Consider the following 18,087-nt stretch of genomic DNA (forward strand, 5'->3'; position numbering starts at 1 on the left):
TAAATACTCTTTTAAATACACAATTTCCCTTTGCCCTTTATCCCTTCACCAGACACGATGGCTCCATTCAATGTTTACTTCTTTAACTTGTGAGAGCTGCTTCTAATCTCTAGTTTAGCGTTGTGAAATCTTCATTCCTAAATGATCACACATCTTGCTTCATACTACAACAATTTTGTAATCTCATGAACACATGGGTCATGCTTGCTCAGTTTAAATAGCCTTATGCGATTGTTTATGTGGTTTCTGAAACTCTGGGACTCTGCTATCTACTGTATGAAAATTTATAAAAGTACATAGTACAGCTAGCCATCTTGAAGCCAGAAACATTTCTTTTCACAGCAAACAGATGAATGTGACTCTGGGCCACCATCAGACTCAGGTACAGTGAGTAACTTTCAGACTGCTGAAATTTGAATGCATAACTTTGTTACAGGTGAATAGGATAATAATACAGTTCTGGTTAGATTAATATATTTTATTTTTTCATAATAAGGACGTAATCTGTTATTTTATAAAGCTGTTTATAAAAAAATGTTGTAGAATTTTTTTTTGCTTGTATTTCCTCGTTTGTAATTCGCTTTGGATAAAAGCATCTGCTAAATGAATAAATGTAAATTTAAATTATATTAATTGATGTTAGAACTGAACTTTTAATTAATTTGATATTTTTCACATATTTCTAAAGCTGTATTTTAACAAAAGTTTTATAAATTTTGACAACATTTAATAAAACAATGCTTACAAATGTAAAATTAATCTTTGGCCAAACTGTGTTGAGTGTTCAGTGATTTATTTATTACTTTTATTCGCACATATATCTAATTAATTATGCACTTCTATAAGGGTGACTTTTCACAGAAAAGTCTTTTATTTCATATATTTTTATGACTTTTATATAAAAGTCATAGCTTTTCTTACTATTTACATGCTTATGTTTCAGACATTTTAACCTTGGAAGTGAATTAGTGTATCATCATGGTTTTATGTTTTTTCTTTCCTTTTTGAGTATATATACCTTAGTAATCAGTATACAGCAGAAACGTGTACTGTCTTTTGTTAATGTATTGTCAGTGTACATGCCATAGATGTTTGTCTGCTGCTTTCTGATCCCATGTGGCTGCAAATTATGTTCTTTTTCTCTCCGGCTGCTCTGCGCTTGGCCCACTTGTGGACGTCCATCATTTCAAACACACTGGGCTTGTCTTTGCCACGTAAAACTCTAAGGAGGGAATGCAGCAGTGCTCCAGTTGTCCTATTATAGCCCTGCCTTCTTGCTTGGAATAAGACTTGACACAAGAGCCATTTGGTTGTCTCGGTTGCTGAGGGTAGAAGGCCATCTGCCTTACTCCATCTGATCTGCCTTTGACACGGGCACTTGCAAATAGTGAAAGAGCTCCAGATTTATTCGAAATTCTAGCTGCTGACACAGCCCAAGAGGGAGTGATGTGTTTAAAATATTATATTTGGACTTTCCCTGGTGTGAGATATAAAACCGAAGGCAGGAATAACACAAAGGTGCTTACATAATATATTCTATATTTCTTAATATAAGTAGTTATCAGTAGTTGTAATATGTACATTTTACATATTTGTTGTATATTTATTGACCTAATTTAATTTATATTTCCAGATATTGAAGGTACTGTTTCAATTTACATGTTTAATTTGCCAGATCAGCAAAGCCACCATTCTTGCCGTCTTCTGCTTGTCTGGGCCTAGCTGACTGACTGATTGGCCGAGTTATGGTGGGTATGACGGAAAGAGGTTCGGGCCATTAGTGTACAAAATACAGGGTGTTTGAAATAGAACAGCATAAATAGCATGACAGCATAAATAACACGACAGCATAACTAGCATGACATGGGGCAGTAGTGAAATGTGAGAAGACGTAGCCACAAGTCACTGAGTGCGAGACATAGAAACTTAAATAGCAAAATTCCTAATAACTGACAAGTACAACCAGTGAGATTCTGGATAGTAAGTGTTGCTAATAAGCATGACTAGTGTGAGTGATATCGAACGCAAGCCTCTCAAGGTAATCAGGTTTGCCTCTTATTCCACACTTAAATTGTGTGACACTTGCTCAGTTGATGCAAGTGGCTATATTTGACTTGGCTGTTTGCAGGAGAAAAAATGAGTCACTCACCCAGACTCAGTGCAGCCACCTATACCCCAAGAGCACATGCAAAAATAAGGCAGCTCTGGATCTTCCTGAATAGCATCTCTTTAGGGGGCTGAGAGGTAATAAGGGGAGAGCAATGGTACTTATGCCCCAATACCAAAATAGCAAATGAGTGCTCACCAGCTACTTCCCATGCTCCTACTGTGTTCAGCTTCGCTCAACTACTGCAGTTATTTTGGTAGGCTCTGCTTTGTATGCTTGCTTTCGTTCCTTTGCCTGAGGATTTCTATACTATCTTTCACTACACATCCTTATGAAGAGAACTGCTGTATTTTGTTAAACAGGTGGCTCTGTATGGATGTCTGAATGATCATCTCTGGAAACCTTAACTCATGTATTTGTTGGAAAATGGGAACCCAGACAAAAGGTAAGAAATAAGTCAGTTTTATCATTAAGTGATAAAAAGTACTAAACTAAAGTATGTAGTACTTTTCTCTGTACAAATATGCAATACTAGAAAATTTTGTTTCTTTCTTCTTTTTTTTTTTGTCAAACGAGTTAGGCATTATTGACTTCCATTGTAGTACTGAAAAGTTTAAGTATTGTTTTTATTCTGTTTTATTTATTGATATTTGAAACCATTGAGTGCATATTCTGTATTCATAGTGCTATTCATGATTTCGTTTTTACAATTCAAGTTTGATTTGTATGTTTTAAATTCAAAGAAAATGAGTTTCAAGGTTTTTCCTGGAGGTTACTGAGGGCTTGTTGTGGTAGCATAGTTTTTAGTTACATGTAAATAACAGATGCAGGGAAATCATCCAGACAGCAAGTTGATATGAAATTATGACCACTGGAAAAAAGTTGTAGTGTCCAGATTTTCTTGGCTGCTTTCATAATGTTTGCTATGGTTTTATTCTTGGTCATTACTGGATTTCTGTCAAGTTGTCTAACATTCAAAATTACAGTTGTATCTTTAAGGATCCTCACTCTTTTATTAGAATAGTTGTGTTGTGCCTGGAATTGTACTGTTGTGATTTAGTACTGTGCTGAGTCTATTATTCTTTAAGATAAAATAACAACAACAACAACAACAACAACAACAAAACTAATGCAAAATGATGATGGCGTAAAAATTTACTGTGTGTTTCAGTCTGTTTTAGTGTCTAAGATTTATGTCTTACAGTACCATCAGTAGAAATTGCTGAGGGGGTAAAAAAAAAAGGGTGAACCAGAGTAATAACCTGAAACAATACATTGACAACAGACAGGTCTTGTGCATCATGTGAATGCTGAGCTATTTTTGTTAAGCCCATGGATGGGAATTGCTTATCTTCATGCTTGTAGTCATGCTGCTGCCCATGGCTTATGTGTTGGGAAAGGCAGATAGGCATCCAGGCTCTCCTAAAAATAGTTTATGTGTGGCTTGCTGCATTTCTCTTAAATGTACTTGTGCACTTTAACCTTCTGGTTTAACACACGAGAAGGTTAAGCGGTTTGAAAGAACGGCTTGCATAATGGGAAGTAATTTCATATAATCTGGTGTCTGTTTTTACAGGAAAATCATGAGGTAGTGGTGAAATACTGGTGATGGTCACATAGGATGTTATGGACATCAGACTGAAGTACGTGCATTCACCATGAGCTGCCCGGAGAAACAGCATGTGAGCCATAAAGCAAGCATGCAGCACCCTTCTAACCTGGACAGCTTTATGGATGAGACAGACAGAGAGGTTATGAACCTTACAGACCGAGCCTTTAAGAGTCTGTGCATCGGTGATGAGGCAATCTACAATGACTCAGAGATTTTACCATCTCCTGTAGACTGTCACAAGCCAGTAGCTGAAGAGAGATCAAAAAAGCTTCGAGAGAACTCTACTTTGGATGTTAAGAAACTTGGAACTCACCGGCCCAATGGTGTGTACAGCACGCCATGGCTAATGAATAAAAACAGATCAAAGGTGTCATCACTTTTTGCTGCATTTGCAGCTAATAATGACACAAAAATGACAAACGGGGACTCATGGGACAAATCAGCACTACTTAGCATCCAAACAGAGCTATCGGAGTTTTCTTCAGATTATCAAAACCACCTTAAGAGTCATCGTAAGCCCTCTGAGAAAGGGACTGTTAAATCAATCCAGGATATACATAATTTGTCAGGAAAATCATCTAAAAATCAACATAGCAAATCCACGAAGCTGAGAAAACTGAATTCCAAAAACTTTTTCCTTCACAGTGAATTCAGCCCATTCCAGTCCTGGGGAGACTTAAATAGATTTGGACTGGAAAACATGGAGATGTTTCCATGCAATAGCCCAGCTGGATTGTATGATTCCCCACTTCACAAAAAACTGAACAATTCAAACAGATTACATGTACCAGAGCCAAATAAAAGAGAGACAAGCCAAAGCACCTCACCTCTGGAACCTCAGCATAAATCTAAACCTGATTTATCACAATGCACAGCACAGATTTTGAAAACTGTACCTCCAGTACCAGAAAAACATTCTGAGCTAAATTTCCTGAAACTGCCTGACATTCAAATTGAGACTCTTCAGCCACAAGTGCTGCAGACATCCTCTGGATCATTTCAGAGGTGTCAGTCTGAAGGGGACCTTTCTGCTCCTTGGAGAAGAAGTCGAAACAGGGCAAAAGGTGTTGTTCAGCCACTTCTCAGCTCACCTGCCTGCGAAAGGTCAAACACTGGAGAGGAGGGTGCAATACAAAGTAAAAAGGAGGTTAGAACAGTGGAAGAAACAACTTGCTTAAATTCAACTCCGTTCAGTATTTCACAGCTGTTGACGCCAATCATACCCTCCAGACAGGGTACAGGAACCTCAGAGATACTGCAGCCTGTTCTCTCCCCCGCAGCCCTCGATATACCAGCACTCCATGAGACAGAGATTCGTCCATCACCTGACATCAAACGAGAAGGTTATAAATCCAAGGCATCAAGTCTGTTGTTTAATCTCAAGGACAACAGAAAACGCGTCAAAGCAACATACAGCCCACCAAAGTTTAAAGGTTTAGATGCAGCAGACCAAAATAAACTGTCTCCTCTGATTGAACAAGATGTTACCAAAAATGTTTTGGAAAGTCCAGAAATCACAGACTCTAAAACCACTATTCAAAAAGCCACCACGTTTCCAATGAGTCCTGAGACTGCAGACATACAAAGCACTCGATCCAGCAGTCATATAAATAGCACATTGCCAGATGACTTTTTGGGACTTAGTCTACTGCAAGCTGGAAATAGAGGCTCACCTATTAAGTCTTTGAAATCAAAAAAGAATATTTTGGACAAAGTTACATATCCATCTTTAAATTTGTACCGGAAATCTAGTTCAGTAGAACTGAATACTAAAAACACGCCAATGGATGTCCCTGGTTCTCATTCCATGGTGAATAAAAGTGCAGAACAGAAGTTCTGTACAGAACATTTTCCAGAGAAGGATAGTAAGGAACTGCAAAGAAAACATCATTTGACTAAACCAGAATTAAACAATGCAAAGCATGATTATACCCACCTGAACCATGTTGAGACCTCAGACAAGGCACCGACTGAGAAAACAGATTCTGTAGCTCTGAAGGAAAACTATTCTACTACAGTTTTAAAAAAGCACAGTGCACAACAAGATACACTGACACCTTCAGGTAGTAGGAATCAAGACAAATTGAATACAGGAAGAATATTTAAGGCAGAGGAAAGACCTATCAAATCTAATGAATGTTACAGAAAAGAAACAAAACCTAAGCATGTATTTTCTTCAAGACTAAACAACTACATTAAAAACCAGAGATATGTGAATGTAAATGATGATGATGATGATGATGATGATAATGATGATAATGAATGTGAATATTGGCAAGAGAATGTAATTTCTGCAGGAAAAGATGAGCTGAGAAAGAGAGAACTGAATATAGATGTGTATAAAGGAAAAGTGTGGATGGAAAATATGGATGATCCATCTACCAAAGAAAGTGTTACAAAGGATAATAATAGCATACCCACAAAGAATGGTCTGGGTATATGCACTGAACAAGGATTAGCCAAAAATGATGCTTTATCTATGAAAGGAAACACGTCAGCAAAAATAGCACTGTTCACTTTAAAGGAACAGCCATTGAATACAGTCCCAGGCTCAAAGAAAAAGAGCATAGTAAAGGATAAGTATGAGCTAGCCACAGTGGCTTTGGAGAAAAGTATTGCTGAAAGAGAAAAAAGAAAACAGCAAAGTGATAGACAAAGCGGACAGGATTTACCCATAAATGGAGACCACAATCAAGAGAGTATGCTAGCATCGAGTCAGAAAGAAACATCAGACTGGCGAGGTCAGAAGGCCATTTATGATTTTACACCAACTAGCCAAAATGTTCAAAGCATGTCAGACATAGACACCAATCATGGTGCATGTCATGTGCCTGAGGTAAAATTAGCTGAACCTTATAAGCAGGAAGGTGCTGTAAAGCACAGTCCAAATAGATTGATATATACAGATAGGGACGGATCTGACAGACACGGTCAACAAGGTGACACAAGCAATATCAAGTCAATGGCTAATGTAACTGAACTTAAAGAAATAGTGTGCATGCCTAAAAATATAAGTCTCGGTCAAGAAACCTTAATAGTCCAGGACTATATTGACAATAAGATCATTAAAGTTGGTGAAGATGAGTCATCTATTCAGAAAAAACCCGAGGCTCCTCCTAGAAGAGAAAGTGCAAATTCCCAAAGTGAAGACAGTACAATGAATGAAAGACAAAGAAAGGAAGACGTAGGGAGTGTTGAGAGAACAGTTAAACCTGAAGAGTTTCTTTGCACAGAAGTCAAGAAATCTAATCTACCAAAGGATAAAGGGCCAGTAAAAGGCCATGTATTATCACTTATGGAAACATTCAATAGAGAACAAGTAGTGCCAAGTTTAAATGTCCAAGAATGTTTGAGTCAAGGAGACAGTCTCATGGTCTACCCTGGAAATGACTTACTAAAACAAAAAGCATTTTCAGCAAAGGATATAATGGGTTCTCCTGAAGTTGAAGGAATTTTAACAGAACATATTCACAAAGCAAGAGAGGCAGATTCAGACAACAAGAAACTACCTGACAAAGATTCAAAAGAGACAAAGCTGGCAATGGAAAATGAAGAATATCTGCGTGGAGAAATTTCTGATAAACAGGGCATGCAAATTGTTAACAAAGATGTCAAAAGAAATGAAGAGGACAAAATAGATGTGTCTAAAACAGAGAATGAAAGTGCCTCTGATGTTTTGAGAAAAACGGGCAGCCAAACCGAACCCATATGTCATGGTGAAAGCTCTGTCAAAGAGTATTTAACTGACCATTTTGGGAATTCTCATGAACCTGGTGATAAATCTGAGAAGACACCAACCTTGAATTTGTTAAACCCTGATAATGTTCCAATGGAAAGGATAACCCTTTATGATATTCTTGATCAAGTTGAACCTTCATCATTGGTAGATGTTAAACAATTGGAACAAGGCAACCTAGCTTCCAAACCATCCGAGGACTCCTTTTTTTCACACAAAACACCATCACCATGTCTGAATAAAGGTGAAGAAAGAAATTGTGAGAATTTAGACACAGGGGATTCCTGTTCCAAGAGCAACCCTGAAAGTAAACCACATAACTCAGACGTGGCAGTTCCTTCTTCAAAGGATGTGGAAAAAGGTGGATGGGTGCACTGTTTGATAGACTCAGCTCGTAATCTAACACCAACATGCCAGTCCAATGCCTCTTCTCCCACACTAGGAAAACCTGCTTTATTTAAAGTGAAAGACAACACATTTAGTGCATCCCCTGTTACCAAAACAGTAAGACCCATACTCCATAAAACTGTTGCTGGAGTTACACAGCCATGGTCTCCTAGGGAAAGCTTAAGTGGGTCTGAAAGGGGTGAAGAAGATCCAGACCTTTTCAAGGACGTTGTGGACGTGCAAATTCCAACTCTGCCTTCCACACCTGTCCGAATCACCCAGCCAAACCAGTCATCAAAACAGGTTGCACCCCCTACATATTCTCAATCCACCACAGACCAGGAGAGAAAAGGGCTGATGGATAGTTCCACAGTACCAGAAGAAGAGGAGTGGCAATTGGCTAAAAGCTCAGTTTCAGAGGGAATAGAAAGCTATGAAACGTGTGCAGAAGACACTGTGGAGGAGCTTGCATTCAGCACTGCACCTGCAGAAAGCATAGAGGGACTGAAGGCACCAAGTGAAAGATCTGAATCAGTCTGTAGTGGCATTGAAAATCAGCTTCAGGGCAAGCCACCTGCTGTGCCTCCAAAAACAGAGAAAGCCCTGCGTCGTGCCATGAAGCTGACCACAAAGAGGATCCAGAAAGCTGAAGCTAAAAGTAAATCAGAACGTGGCCGGAGCAGTGAGAAGGGTTCCTGTCAGAAACGTGAGAGGAGGCACCAAAGTAGTGACAGGGTTCTCAGTGACAGATCATACCAACAAGAACATAGTATTGACAGAGGTTGCAGTAATCAAAGCACTGGGGAAAACTGCAATGAGACATCTATTCCAAAGAGTCACACAAGTGAGAGAGATGCCACACAGCATAATAAACCAAACAGCCATAGGAAGGAGAAAGATACTGGAAGGAAACTAAAGCATGGATGTCAGAGCAGTCTAATCAATGTGGATGGTGATGCAAAGAGCTGTGTGGCTGAAAAGCAAAAAGCAAAACAATCACAACACAAAGATCAGTTTGATACCCAGAATATAAATGTTGACTGTGAAAGATTGGGACGTACTAGTGAGAAATACCTACCACACAAGCTGTACCGCAGGGCTCATAGTTTAGACAGATTTTCAAGTGGCAAAGATGAGCATAGGTTACTTAGCTCTGATGATTCTGTCTCTAAAACCAATACTGAAACATTAAAGAATCCGGCCACTGCACAGACAGCACCAATACGACGAAAGAGCATCGAGCATACTTATGGCTCTCCAGCAAACAACACTGTACCACAGTCTTTCCCAATGACCCAAAGGAAGCTTCTGCAGGATCTCGATTCTGGACAGTATTTTGTAGTGGACATGCCAGTGCAGGTCAAGACGAAAACCTTCTTTGATCCAGAGACAGGAAGCTATGTCCAACTGCCAATTCAGTCAATTGAAGGGTCTGTACCACGGGCACAATCTGTAGAAGTTGTGAACGCACCTCCACTTATGCTATATCATGGCTTTGTTCCAGTGCCTGTCTCATCCCTACCATAACTGAAATCCACTGTTAAAGCAGGCTCTGTTGTTGTGGCTGCTTACTTGTCTTACTGTGTTTCAAGCCAGTGAGATATAATAGCATGATGCCTTTTATGAAAAGCACAAAAGAGAGAGTCAGCCCTACACATGAGCTGTGCGTGTATTAAAAGAGCACTTTTTGTTAAACATAATCAGTATTTGATTGTGTTAGATTAAAACAGATGAAAATAAATAGAATTACCTTATAGACCAATAAATGGTCTTGGAATTAAGGGAGTCTGAATTCAGGCATTAGTATTTTTGTCCTATATGAATATACATGTTTTATACATGTTTTGCTCCGAGCTCTAAAATACTCTAGTTTCCTTCCTGCCTTTGGTATTGGCCTTTGGGATTTTCTAATGATTATGTATTTTGTGATGTTTGACTGGGTTATCATGTTATTACAAGAATGTCTAAAAGTAGTGGTTTTTCCCAGTGATTGGTGCAAGTGTATTTTTTAAAAAAATAATAATGTTCACATTCTTTGCCATATTTACTTTTGCAGAGGACAAGATGCACTGATTAAATAGAGAAAGGTAAAAGTCGCAGTATGTCTTAAATGGCACATTTAAAGGTTAAGTTGGACATTAACTATGTATTTGGTGTATTTATGTAATATTGTGTGTATTTTGAAATGATTGACTTATTGATTTTTTTGGCTGTTGCCAGGCTGTGTTGCTGGCCTCATAAAATGTGAACCATTCCAATAAAAAATCTCAAGAAATGTCTAATATTTCATATTAAGTAAGGATGGTCAGCTTTAAGTGACTGGTCTAAATAAACCCCTGTTTAGATGTGAGTTGTGTTTTCTCTTCAAGCTAATTTTTTAACAGAAGTTGTGAACACATTAATGACTCCTGAGAGTTCCCAGAGATATGAATCTGAGGTATCTACCTCTGAACATTAACTTAAATATTTGTAAGCCCTAAAGAGAAGGGAACAAAATAGCATGTTGGCAAATTAAGTTTTTTTTGTTGTTGTTATTGTCTAAGCAACAACAACAAAATAAAAAATCACAATATTTTTTTTTTACGATTTTGCCTAACATTTAGCGTGTTATATCAACTTTGACCACAAAGAGCTTTTTTCCACTCATCCTTTGTGGCACCTGGTGAATAAATAACTACTACATGCTACTTGTTACTACATGCTAATAATTAGCATGATATACCAGTTTCAACAATAAGAGGAAGCCAGCTAGAAGCCTCTCTTTCTAGGTCGTCTCCAAGGGAGCATGTGGCAACATTATCTGCACACCAGGAATATTTCCAACTACCCGACTTGCAGTGGGTTCCAGACTTGTTGGTAAGCAGTTCGTGTCCAATACAAGATGCAGATGTAAAGTGCAGTTTTGCAGGCCATCAGTATAGCTAGATGAGTTGGTGAATTGCATGTGTTACTGGTCAGCATGCCTCATAAGTGTTGGGGACTGGAGTTCAAGCATGTCACTATGTGGCCGGAAAAAGCATTCCAATGATATTAGCATCTCTGTTATATTAATAAGCATATCACAGATGATAAAGTCCCCAGGTCAGCCCTAATTATATACAGAGCTGTTAAGTGCTATGAGGAAGTGACTACAAGTTGAGCAGTGGTTTGTGTGCTTTGGGGAGCACCATTAAGGATCTCTAGTTAGGTTAGCCCATTCGGTAAGCTGAATGCAGGTAAAGAGACACCTTCTACATATGCTATGGCTCCCTCCTCTGTGGTCCAATGAGCACTGTCACTTTCAGACATTTGCACAATGGTGGCATGGAGCTTACCATCTACCTTCAGAATTTCCAGGCCGAATGTCGCTTCATTACACATACGTACAGTAGAGTGAGCCCAGAGAGCAGCACCAGAGCCTTCACTGATTCTCATCCTGAATTAAGAAAGGTATCAGCATGTGGAGATGGGGACGTGGTCGAGCGCCGGTTTGTGAATGGAGGAGGAGTTGGGAGAGTGAGTGGTAAGGTAGAGGCTGCAGCTGTGAGTGATTTTTCCTAGGTCGAGAGACAAGAGCTGAAAGAGAGAGAGAGAGAGAGAGAGAGAGAGAACGAGAGATAGAGAGAGAGAGAGAGCTGAGCTGCACAGAACTGTGTGTAAGTGTTTATGTTGGTGTAAGCCTTGAGCAGTCCGTACATTATTTCAGAGACTTTTTTTTTTATGATTGTTGCGGCCAAAAATGCTTAATTTTGCTGCAGCTTTTTTTTCTTCTTCAAAATTTGTGATGCAACTTTGCAGAGATTTTTGTGCTTTTTTAGCGGAAAACTACTTGCAATTACACAAAATTATTTTTCACGGTCTTTCGCAGTGACACTTGTTAGTAAATGAGACCTTTTAGCTGTACTCATAGACGTATGTGAATCAAAGAGGGCTTTTGCTGAATGCACGTTGTGTTGACGTCACATGACGTCTCTTGGCACAAATCTGGAGAAAATCGCAAAATCCTAGAGGGAAAGCGTGAGTGTGCATGAATCTAAAAGTGCTGGAAAGCGAGAAAAAAAAGAGCAAAATGAAAAGCACCTTTCAGATGCCCTAAGCCTTCCACACAGCACTATTTATGATTTACTGTCCATTACTGTCTGAGGTTGTGCTATCAGGGCATGTTATGAACCCTTGTGATGACTTTGATCTCTACTTATCCCTAAAGATTACTTCACTATCAGTCAGGAACTTAAGAGACAAGGAACAGAAGGTTATATATGGAACAGTGGATCTGCAACTAAATGGAGGACATCTTGGTCACTCGGTTTGGCAAGTATGGCCAGAGGGCAGTTGTGACATACCCAGATGAGGTTGAGGTCATGAAATGACAACAGTGTCATTCTTACAATCTTGCTTACATACGTAGCATTCTGTTATTATACAGATTTAAATATAGCTCAGTGTAGCTGCATTTTATGCATTTGTATCACAGTATAATGCTGCTTGTTGCTGGTAATCCCATTAGGTGATCAGTCAGAGAAACTCTGTATTGATTTTGCAGTGACCTTTCCTTTTAAAGAGACAAGTGGACCCCACAGTGCCCCGAAGTTTAAAATGCATTGAAATTGGTCAACCCTCTGTATTTCCAAGTAAAAAGGCAGATTTGAGCAGGAGTTATTTCGCTTTTGAAAACCAAACATGGAGTCAGATCTTTTCACTTCCTGCATCAACGGTACTCAAATTGTCTAAAGCAGTGATAATCCTGCCAGCGTTACTGCGTGCTAGTTGGTTTCACGGTGACTGGAGTGCAAACTGACTTGGCATTTTCTGTTGGATCATAGCCTAGAGTGACCAAACGTCCTCTTTTTCAGATTTTAAAAAAGTCCGGACGGGATTGGCGTCCTCTTTTTGGTAAACCAGAATATGGTCACCCTATCATAGCTGGGTGTGGGGGAGGGGAACAGGACATGCTGTGGTTATTTTAGATTTAACTACTCATGTTCAAGTATTCATGGTCGAATACAGAAGCCATTTAGCAAAAGATTACTGACAAAGAACATTTCTTCCTTTTAAGTGATAGTGATGAATTTTGTACAGACACATTAACTAACAACGGGAAAAAAGGTCACATTTGATTTCACTTTGTTCCACATTTGTTGATGTATTTATGTTCTTGACAATCTAATGTCTCCTAGTTATTAATCTGACTGATACCAGAGCTGCATCTGTACAGCTCAGACAAAACAGGTGCAGATAAGAACAAACAAAAAAGTAGCCTGAAGTATGCACACAATACTGAACACATATTAAAGAAATAGTTATTTTAGGCACAAAATCATAATACAGTGCTACATTTAGCCATTCCATCATCAAAACCCATGTGATAATTATAAACTATAGCCAATTAGATAAAATTCCTCACTGTAGATAATATTTTAGGAATTAGTGGCCCCTTGTGGTGAAAACTGGTATAACATACAAGTTATTAGCATTCAGCTCCCCTGATTTTTCACTTGGTCCCACAAATAGTACAAATAAAATAAAAAAAAATAAAATAATTTAAAAAAAAAAATAGAACAGAGATGGTATAACATGTTAATTCAGTCCCAATAGATATGTCATATATGTTAACCTGATCGCTTCAACAGGGGAAAAAAAGGGTAACATTTTTCAACTGTTTTTCCATTACATAACACAGTGTTAATAAATCCAGTGGGAATCTGAGTTTATACTTTACCTGTTTTCATATAAGAGCATAAAAAGAAAATGATTGCATTCACAGATTTTTTTTTTGGTGTTCACACAAACATTTTCTGATGCAGCACACGGCCCTTTATTCGCCTATATCATTCCCTAGGGATTATATGAAAAATTCAACAGATAATGATGTACAGTAGTGCATTCAGTGGCAGCCACAGCTGCTTGCCACCATGTCGTCATATTGTTTGAGAACAACATTTTCCTCATCATCAAAGTACAACAGACTTATTGGTTGAAGGTTGTCTGGTACGCAGCATGGCCTTCCCACTTTGTTGGACAGTTTTAATGTGCTCACTATCGATTGCACAATGGCATGGTTAGTTGCATGTAAGCTTCCACTGAGTGGAAACGGGCAGGACCCAGTGCAGTGGTAGGCGTTGTAGCCACTTGGTGATATTATCCATCCGGACCACCCGAGTTTTACAAAGTCCACATAGAGAGGTGTTCTTTGACAATGTGCAGCATGTGAATTTTCAGCTGCCCTTTTATGTGTATTCCTGCGCCTTCGCACCGCAGACTGGAGGGAGTTTTTGAACTCGAGGAACTCTAAGGGTGTGTCAGTGTTCGGACCTGATGGGGGAATTCCTTCACCTGCGGAATCATAAAAATGACTTCAGAATCAGATTTGTGTTACTCTAATAAAAGCATCTAAAATGATTACTGTACTTGTGTGTGTGTGTGTGTGTGTGTGTGTGTGTGTGTGTGTGTGTGTATGTGTATGTATATATATAATAATGTGTATGAATGAATTTAAACTTCACTGGGACAACATAGAGGGCTTTTCATCAGATTTTAAATACATCATATAACAATCTCACCTAAAGAAAGGTGAAAAATGCAAATTACAGAGGTCACCTTTACCAGAGCTTCTTCGTCCATCGTCTGAGTAGATAACCAAATAGGCATCATTTTCTTCATAGCCCGTTTCTCTCACAGTTTTTACAGATGTCTCCAACCAGTGTCCTAATGTTACAGTTGAAGCAACCAAGATGCCACTGTTTGTACTGCTGTTCTGAAGCCATTTGGTGACCTATTATACATTTGAGGCAACAAACATACAGCTTTGTCAGCCCTGTTGCGCTTTTACTGTACTGGAGTGTGAATGTGGAGCTATGAATTGTGGGACTGACAACCAAGAGTGCCTTGTAAAAACAAAACTATGGAAGTGTTTGAGGATTTTCACCCCTACACTCTTTTTATAGGCTATTATACAGTATGTTGTATGGCTCATATTGTCTCATATTGGCTAATGGTATCCTACCAAACAGCATTGCATTTTAAAACAGGGGTGTGGCAAGCGGGTGTACTGAGGGTCTTGCAGTACCTCCAACTGTCAGGACTGTATAACAGCAACCACAGGTGGATTAAGTTGCTCAGTTAACAATATGTAAAAACACATGCAACTACGATGTTTTTAAGTAAAAATATTCTCTGACAGATTTTAAATTATTCCCTTAGTTTATGGAATAAACGATAAAGGTATTTGATTTGCAGTGACCCAGCTCACTAATGGGACAAGTGGACTCAAAGACCTCAGATGGACATTTCACGGAGGTGTACAATTAATTAAATAATAACCATTTTGTTACTACACATGGCAATAATTATATCAATGTTATCCAGAAACAAGTGCTTGGATACTTGGAGTGTTTATATTAGGATGTGTGTTATGAACTCTAATCAGCGATAAAATCTTGTCTTAAAAAACAAAGTATACATTATTTGAAAATATGATGCACGTTTTAAACTATACGATGTTTACAATTTCTCAAAATCAAGGATTCTCAAACATTTGGCAGACAGAGAAAAAAGGCTGAAAGTGTTAACTGTAAGAAAAAAAAAATGGGGGTGGGGTGGGGTGGGGATTGAGTTCTGTAGACCTCAGCACAGATTTATCTTACAAGCATAATCCAATTATTTAAATTATTAGGCTTATGTAATTATTTGGCTCATCATTTAAATGCATACAATAATATTTATTATTATTATTAATGACAAGAGCCACTGTGGTTAGATTAAACCCAAAGCACCAGTCAGACAAACTAATAACACAACAACAACAACAACAACAACAACAACAACAATAATAATAACAATAATAATAATAATAACTTGATTGATTAATTGATTGATATGATAATGTGATGATTCATATAATAAGTTGATGATTAATATGATAATAGTTGGCTGTGATTTCCAACACAGCAACCAAACAAACAAACAAAAAAAATGACAGACCCCCTGTAGATGCTACCTGGACCCCACTTTGAGAAATTAAACAACTGGTCAACTAGGAAAATGTTAGCATCAAAACCATTGTTTAATTCGAATATATTTATTCATTTATTCATTAAGATTTCACAACTCAGGAAATATTTCAGTCAAAATGAAATCACTACGAAATGTTATTAACATTAGATTAATGAGAAATTAAACAGAGCACACAAACAGAGCAAAAAAAGTAAGAAAAAAAAAAAAACCCTGCTAGGATTCATGGTGATCTTGTGAATCTAACACTGATGACTGATGGACAGATAAAGAAATAATAATGTGAAACATTTCACAGATCATACACAGTAAAATCCCTAGTGTTGAATTAACACCCAGAGTGTTCATTTGTGTCCAGTGGACTTATATAAACACTGTAGGGTGTAAAATCAACACTCTGGGTGTTAAATCAACACTGGGGATTTTGCTGTGTACTAATTGACTTGAGCTTGCTTTGATAGCCATTGAAGGTCAAAAATTTTGATATGCAAAAGTTTGCACGCCCCTGGCCAGATTACATATTGTGCTAATTTTTTAAGTGAAATGAACATAACCGGTACAGCAAACTGTTTAAAAATGTTAAATTCACAGTTAGTTTATATTTGATTAACTTTGATGAAATAGAAAAAAAATATATTTATTGTGGCTTGTGCAAAAGTTTGACACTGTAACAAGTCAGTACATAGTAACACCCTCTCTGGTAGACATCACAGTTTGCAAACACTTTCATTAATATCAGTTCTTCAGTCTCCTAACAGAAATATGACATTACTTTACCCTGATACACTCTTCACATGGCAGTGGAAGATCAAATATCCAGACACCACTAAACTCTTTGTCTCTCTCTGTATCAGAGTAAGTGCATGTCACTCACCGTGTGTGTGATGTTAAACACTTCCCATCCTTCAGTATACACAGACAGTAACCGTGACAGGATCAGGTTTCCTCGCCATGGTTTCACTCGGCTGTCCAGCGCTTCATACAAATCGATCTAAAATCCGACATCAGAGAGAATTGAGTGTCTGATCCGCCTTATTTCAGAATATACTAAAGTAAAACTTACTCTGTAAAAGTGATGTCCCGGTAAAACCGTGTGCGCGCGCCGAAACCACCGGAATTCCGCTTTGGTGATCTTCTCCAGGTGGCCAAATGATGTCAGGTTAAAAAAGTGAAACGCGCCATTCGATTGCGCTGAATAAATATTACAATACAGATATAACAGGCTACAATGGATAAATAATGGAATATTATAAAAAAAGATAGCCTATGTGAGTGTCTGTGGAGAGATCTCGCATGACTAGCAGCTTGAGATGATGTTTTGTGGACTGATCTGAGTGCTGCTGAGGGTTTTACGCACCTGGAAAGCTCCTCACGATGTTCCCCTGCAGAATCGCAGGGTTTCTGATATTTTCCTCGTATAGCTCCATCATAAAGCGAGGCGCTTTTCTGCGCGCGACATGACGCCGGACGTCTCGGACTTGGAGCGCGTCAGACCAGGAGCGCTGCTTGGACACATCTGTAATTACGCGCGCATCTGGCGCTTCAGAAACATCAGCGGACAACACAGTGAAAAGTGAGACCAGCTGCAAGGCAAAGATCTCAAAAAGATAAAGACTTTTTAGCAAAGCCATGGCTAGTTACAGAGGTGTCAAGTGCGCAGAGATAAAGCATCAAAGCGAAGCTGTCACCAGTATGGCATGAGGTCATGTGATGCTGGACTGCACCGGTCGCACTGGACTGTAGTGGGTAGCACTGAAACATCTGTAAATGTACCTTGTGTGCTCATTGTGCGTGCAAGATAAACATTACGAGATGCTTTTCAACTAAAACCACTATAAATTAAAGCAAGTCCTCCAGCTCCACGTGCAATTTGAATCAATAAAGTGGCAATGCAAAACTTAATTTCTGAATCTATTCCCTTTATGCTTTTATCATTTTATTAACTTAAGAGCTTCAAAACTTACCCACTAGATAGAAAACTGAAGCTGAATAGCATCAGCAACAACAATAATGACAACAACAACAAGTATAATAATAAACCCCAGAAAGAACACAATGTAGAACTCCACCAGCAAAAAACTTTTTTTTTAATTTATTTAATCAGTAATTAGCCTAATGTTATTATGAGTCTTTATTGTTCACATTACATTACACATCACAGCACAATTCTTTTCTTCACATACCCCAGCATGTTAGGAAGCTGGGGTCAGAGTGCAGGATCAGCCATGATATAGCACCCCTGGAGCAGAGAGGGTT

At 38.5% G+C, this 18,087-nt stretch overlaps 2 protein-coding genes across 2 annotated transcripts; one reads left to right on the top strand and one right to left on the bottom strand.

Moving 5' to 3' along the window:
- Window positions 1–2,237: 2,237 nt before the first annotated feature.
- Window positions 2,238–10,177, top strand: LOC128617280 (cardiac-enriched FHL2-interacting protein). The gene is made up of 2 exons (XM_053640352.1): window positions 2,238–2,552; window positions 3,684–10,177. The coding sequence occupies exon 2, from the start codon at window positions 3,766–3,768 to the stop codon at window positions 9,367–9,369; it is 5,604 nt and encodes a 1,867-aa protein (XP_053496327.1). The 5' UTR covers window positions 2,238–2,552; window positions 3,684–3,765; the 3' UTR covers window positions 9,370–10,177.
- A 2,349-nt stretch (window positions 10,178–12,526) lies between these two features.
- LOC128617322 (bone morphogenetic protein 2-like) lies at window positions 12,527–17,462 on the bottom strand. The gene is made up of 5 exons (XM_053640402.1): window positions 17,185–17,462; window positions 16,895–17,054; window positions 16,706–16,822; window positions 14,382–14,593; window positions 12,527–14,174 (listed from the first exon to the last, which is right to left on the bottom strand). The coding sequence occupies exons 1-5, from the start codon at window positions 17,460–17,462 to the stop codon at window positions 13,706–13,708; spliced, it is 1,236 nt and encodes a 411-aa protein (XP_053496377.1). The 3' UTR covers window positions 12,527–13,705.
- Between the last annotated feature and the right edge of the window lie 625 nt (window positions 17,463–18,087).

Source organism: Ictalurus furcatus, chromosome 13 (assembly GCF_023375685.1).
Source record: "Ictalurus furcatus strain D&B chromosome 13, Billie_1.0, whole genome shotgun sequence".
NCBI lineage: Eukaryota > Metazoa > Chordata > Actinopteri > Siluriformes > Ictaluridae > Ictalurus > Ictalurus furcatus.

What these genes read in the sequence shown, in the direction of transcription:
- LOC128617280 (XM_053640352.1), top strand. Translation starts at nt 3,766, where the DNA reads ATGAGCTGCCCGGAGAAACAGCATGTGAGCCATAAAGCAAGCATGCAG.
- LOC128617322 (XM_053640402.1), bottom strand. Translation starts at nt 17,462, where the DNA reads ATGGCTTTGCTAAAAAGTCTTTATCTTTTTGAGATCTTTGCCTTGCAG. An exon ending in CGGGACATCACTTTTACAGA is followed by an intron (nt 16,823 to 16,894) that starts GTAAGTTTTACT and finishes GTCGGATTTTAG; the next exon opens with ATCGATTTGTATGAAGCGCT. An exon ending in TGTTTAACATCACACACACG is followed by an intron (nt 14,594 to 16,705) that starts GTGAGTGACATG and finishes AATGTATAATAG; the next exon opens with GTCACCAAATGGCTTCAGAA.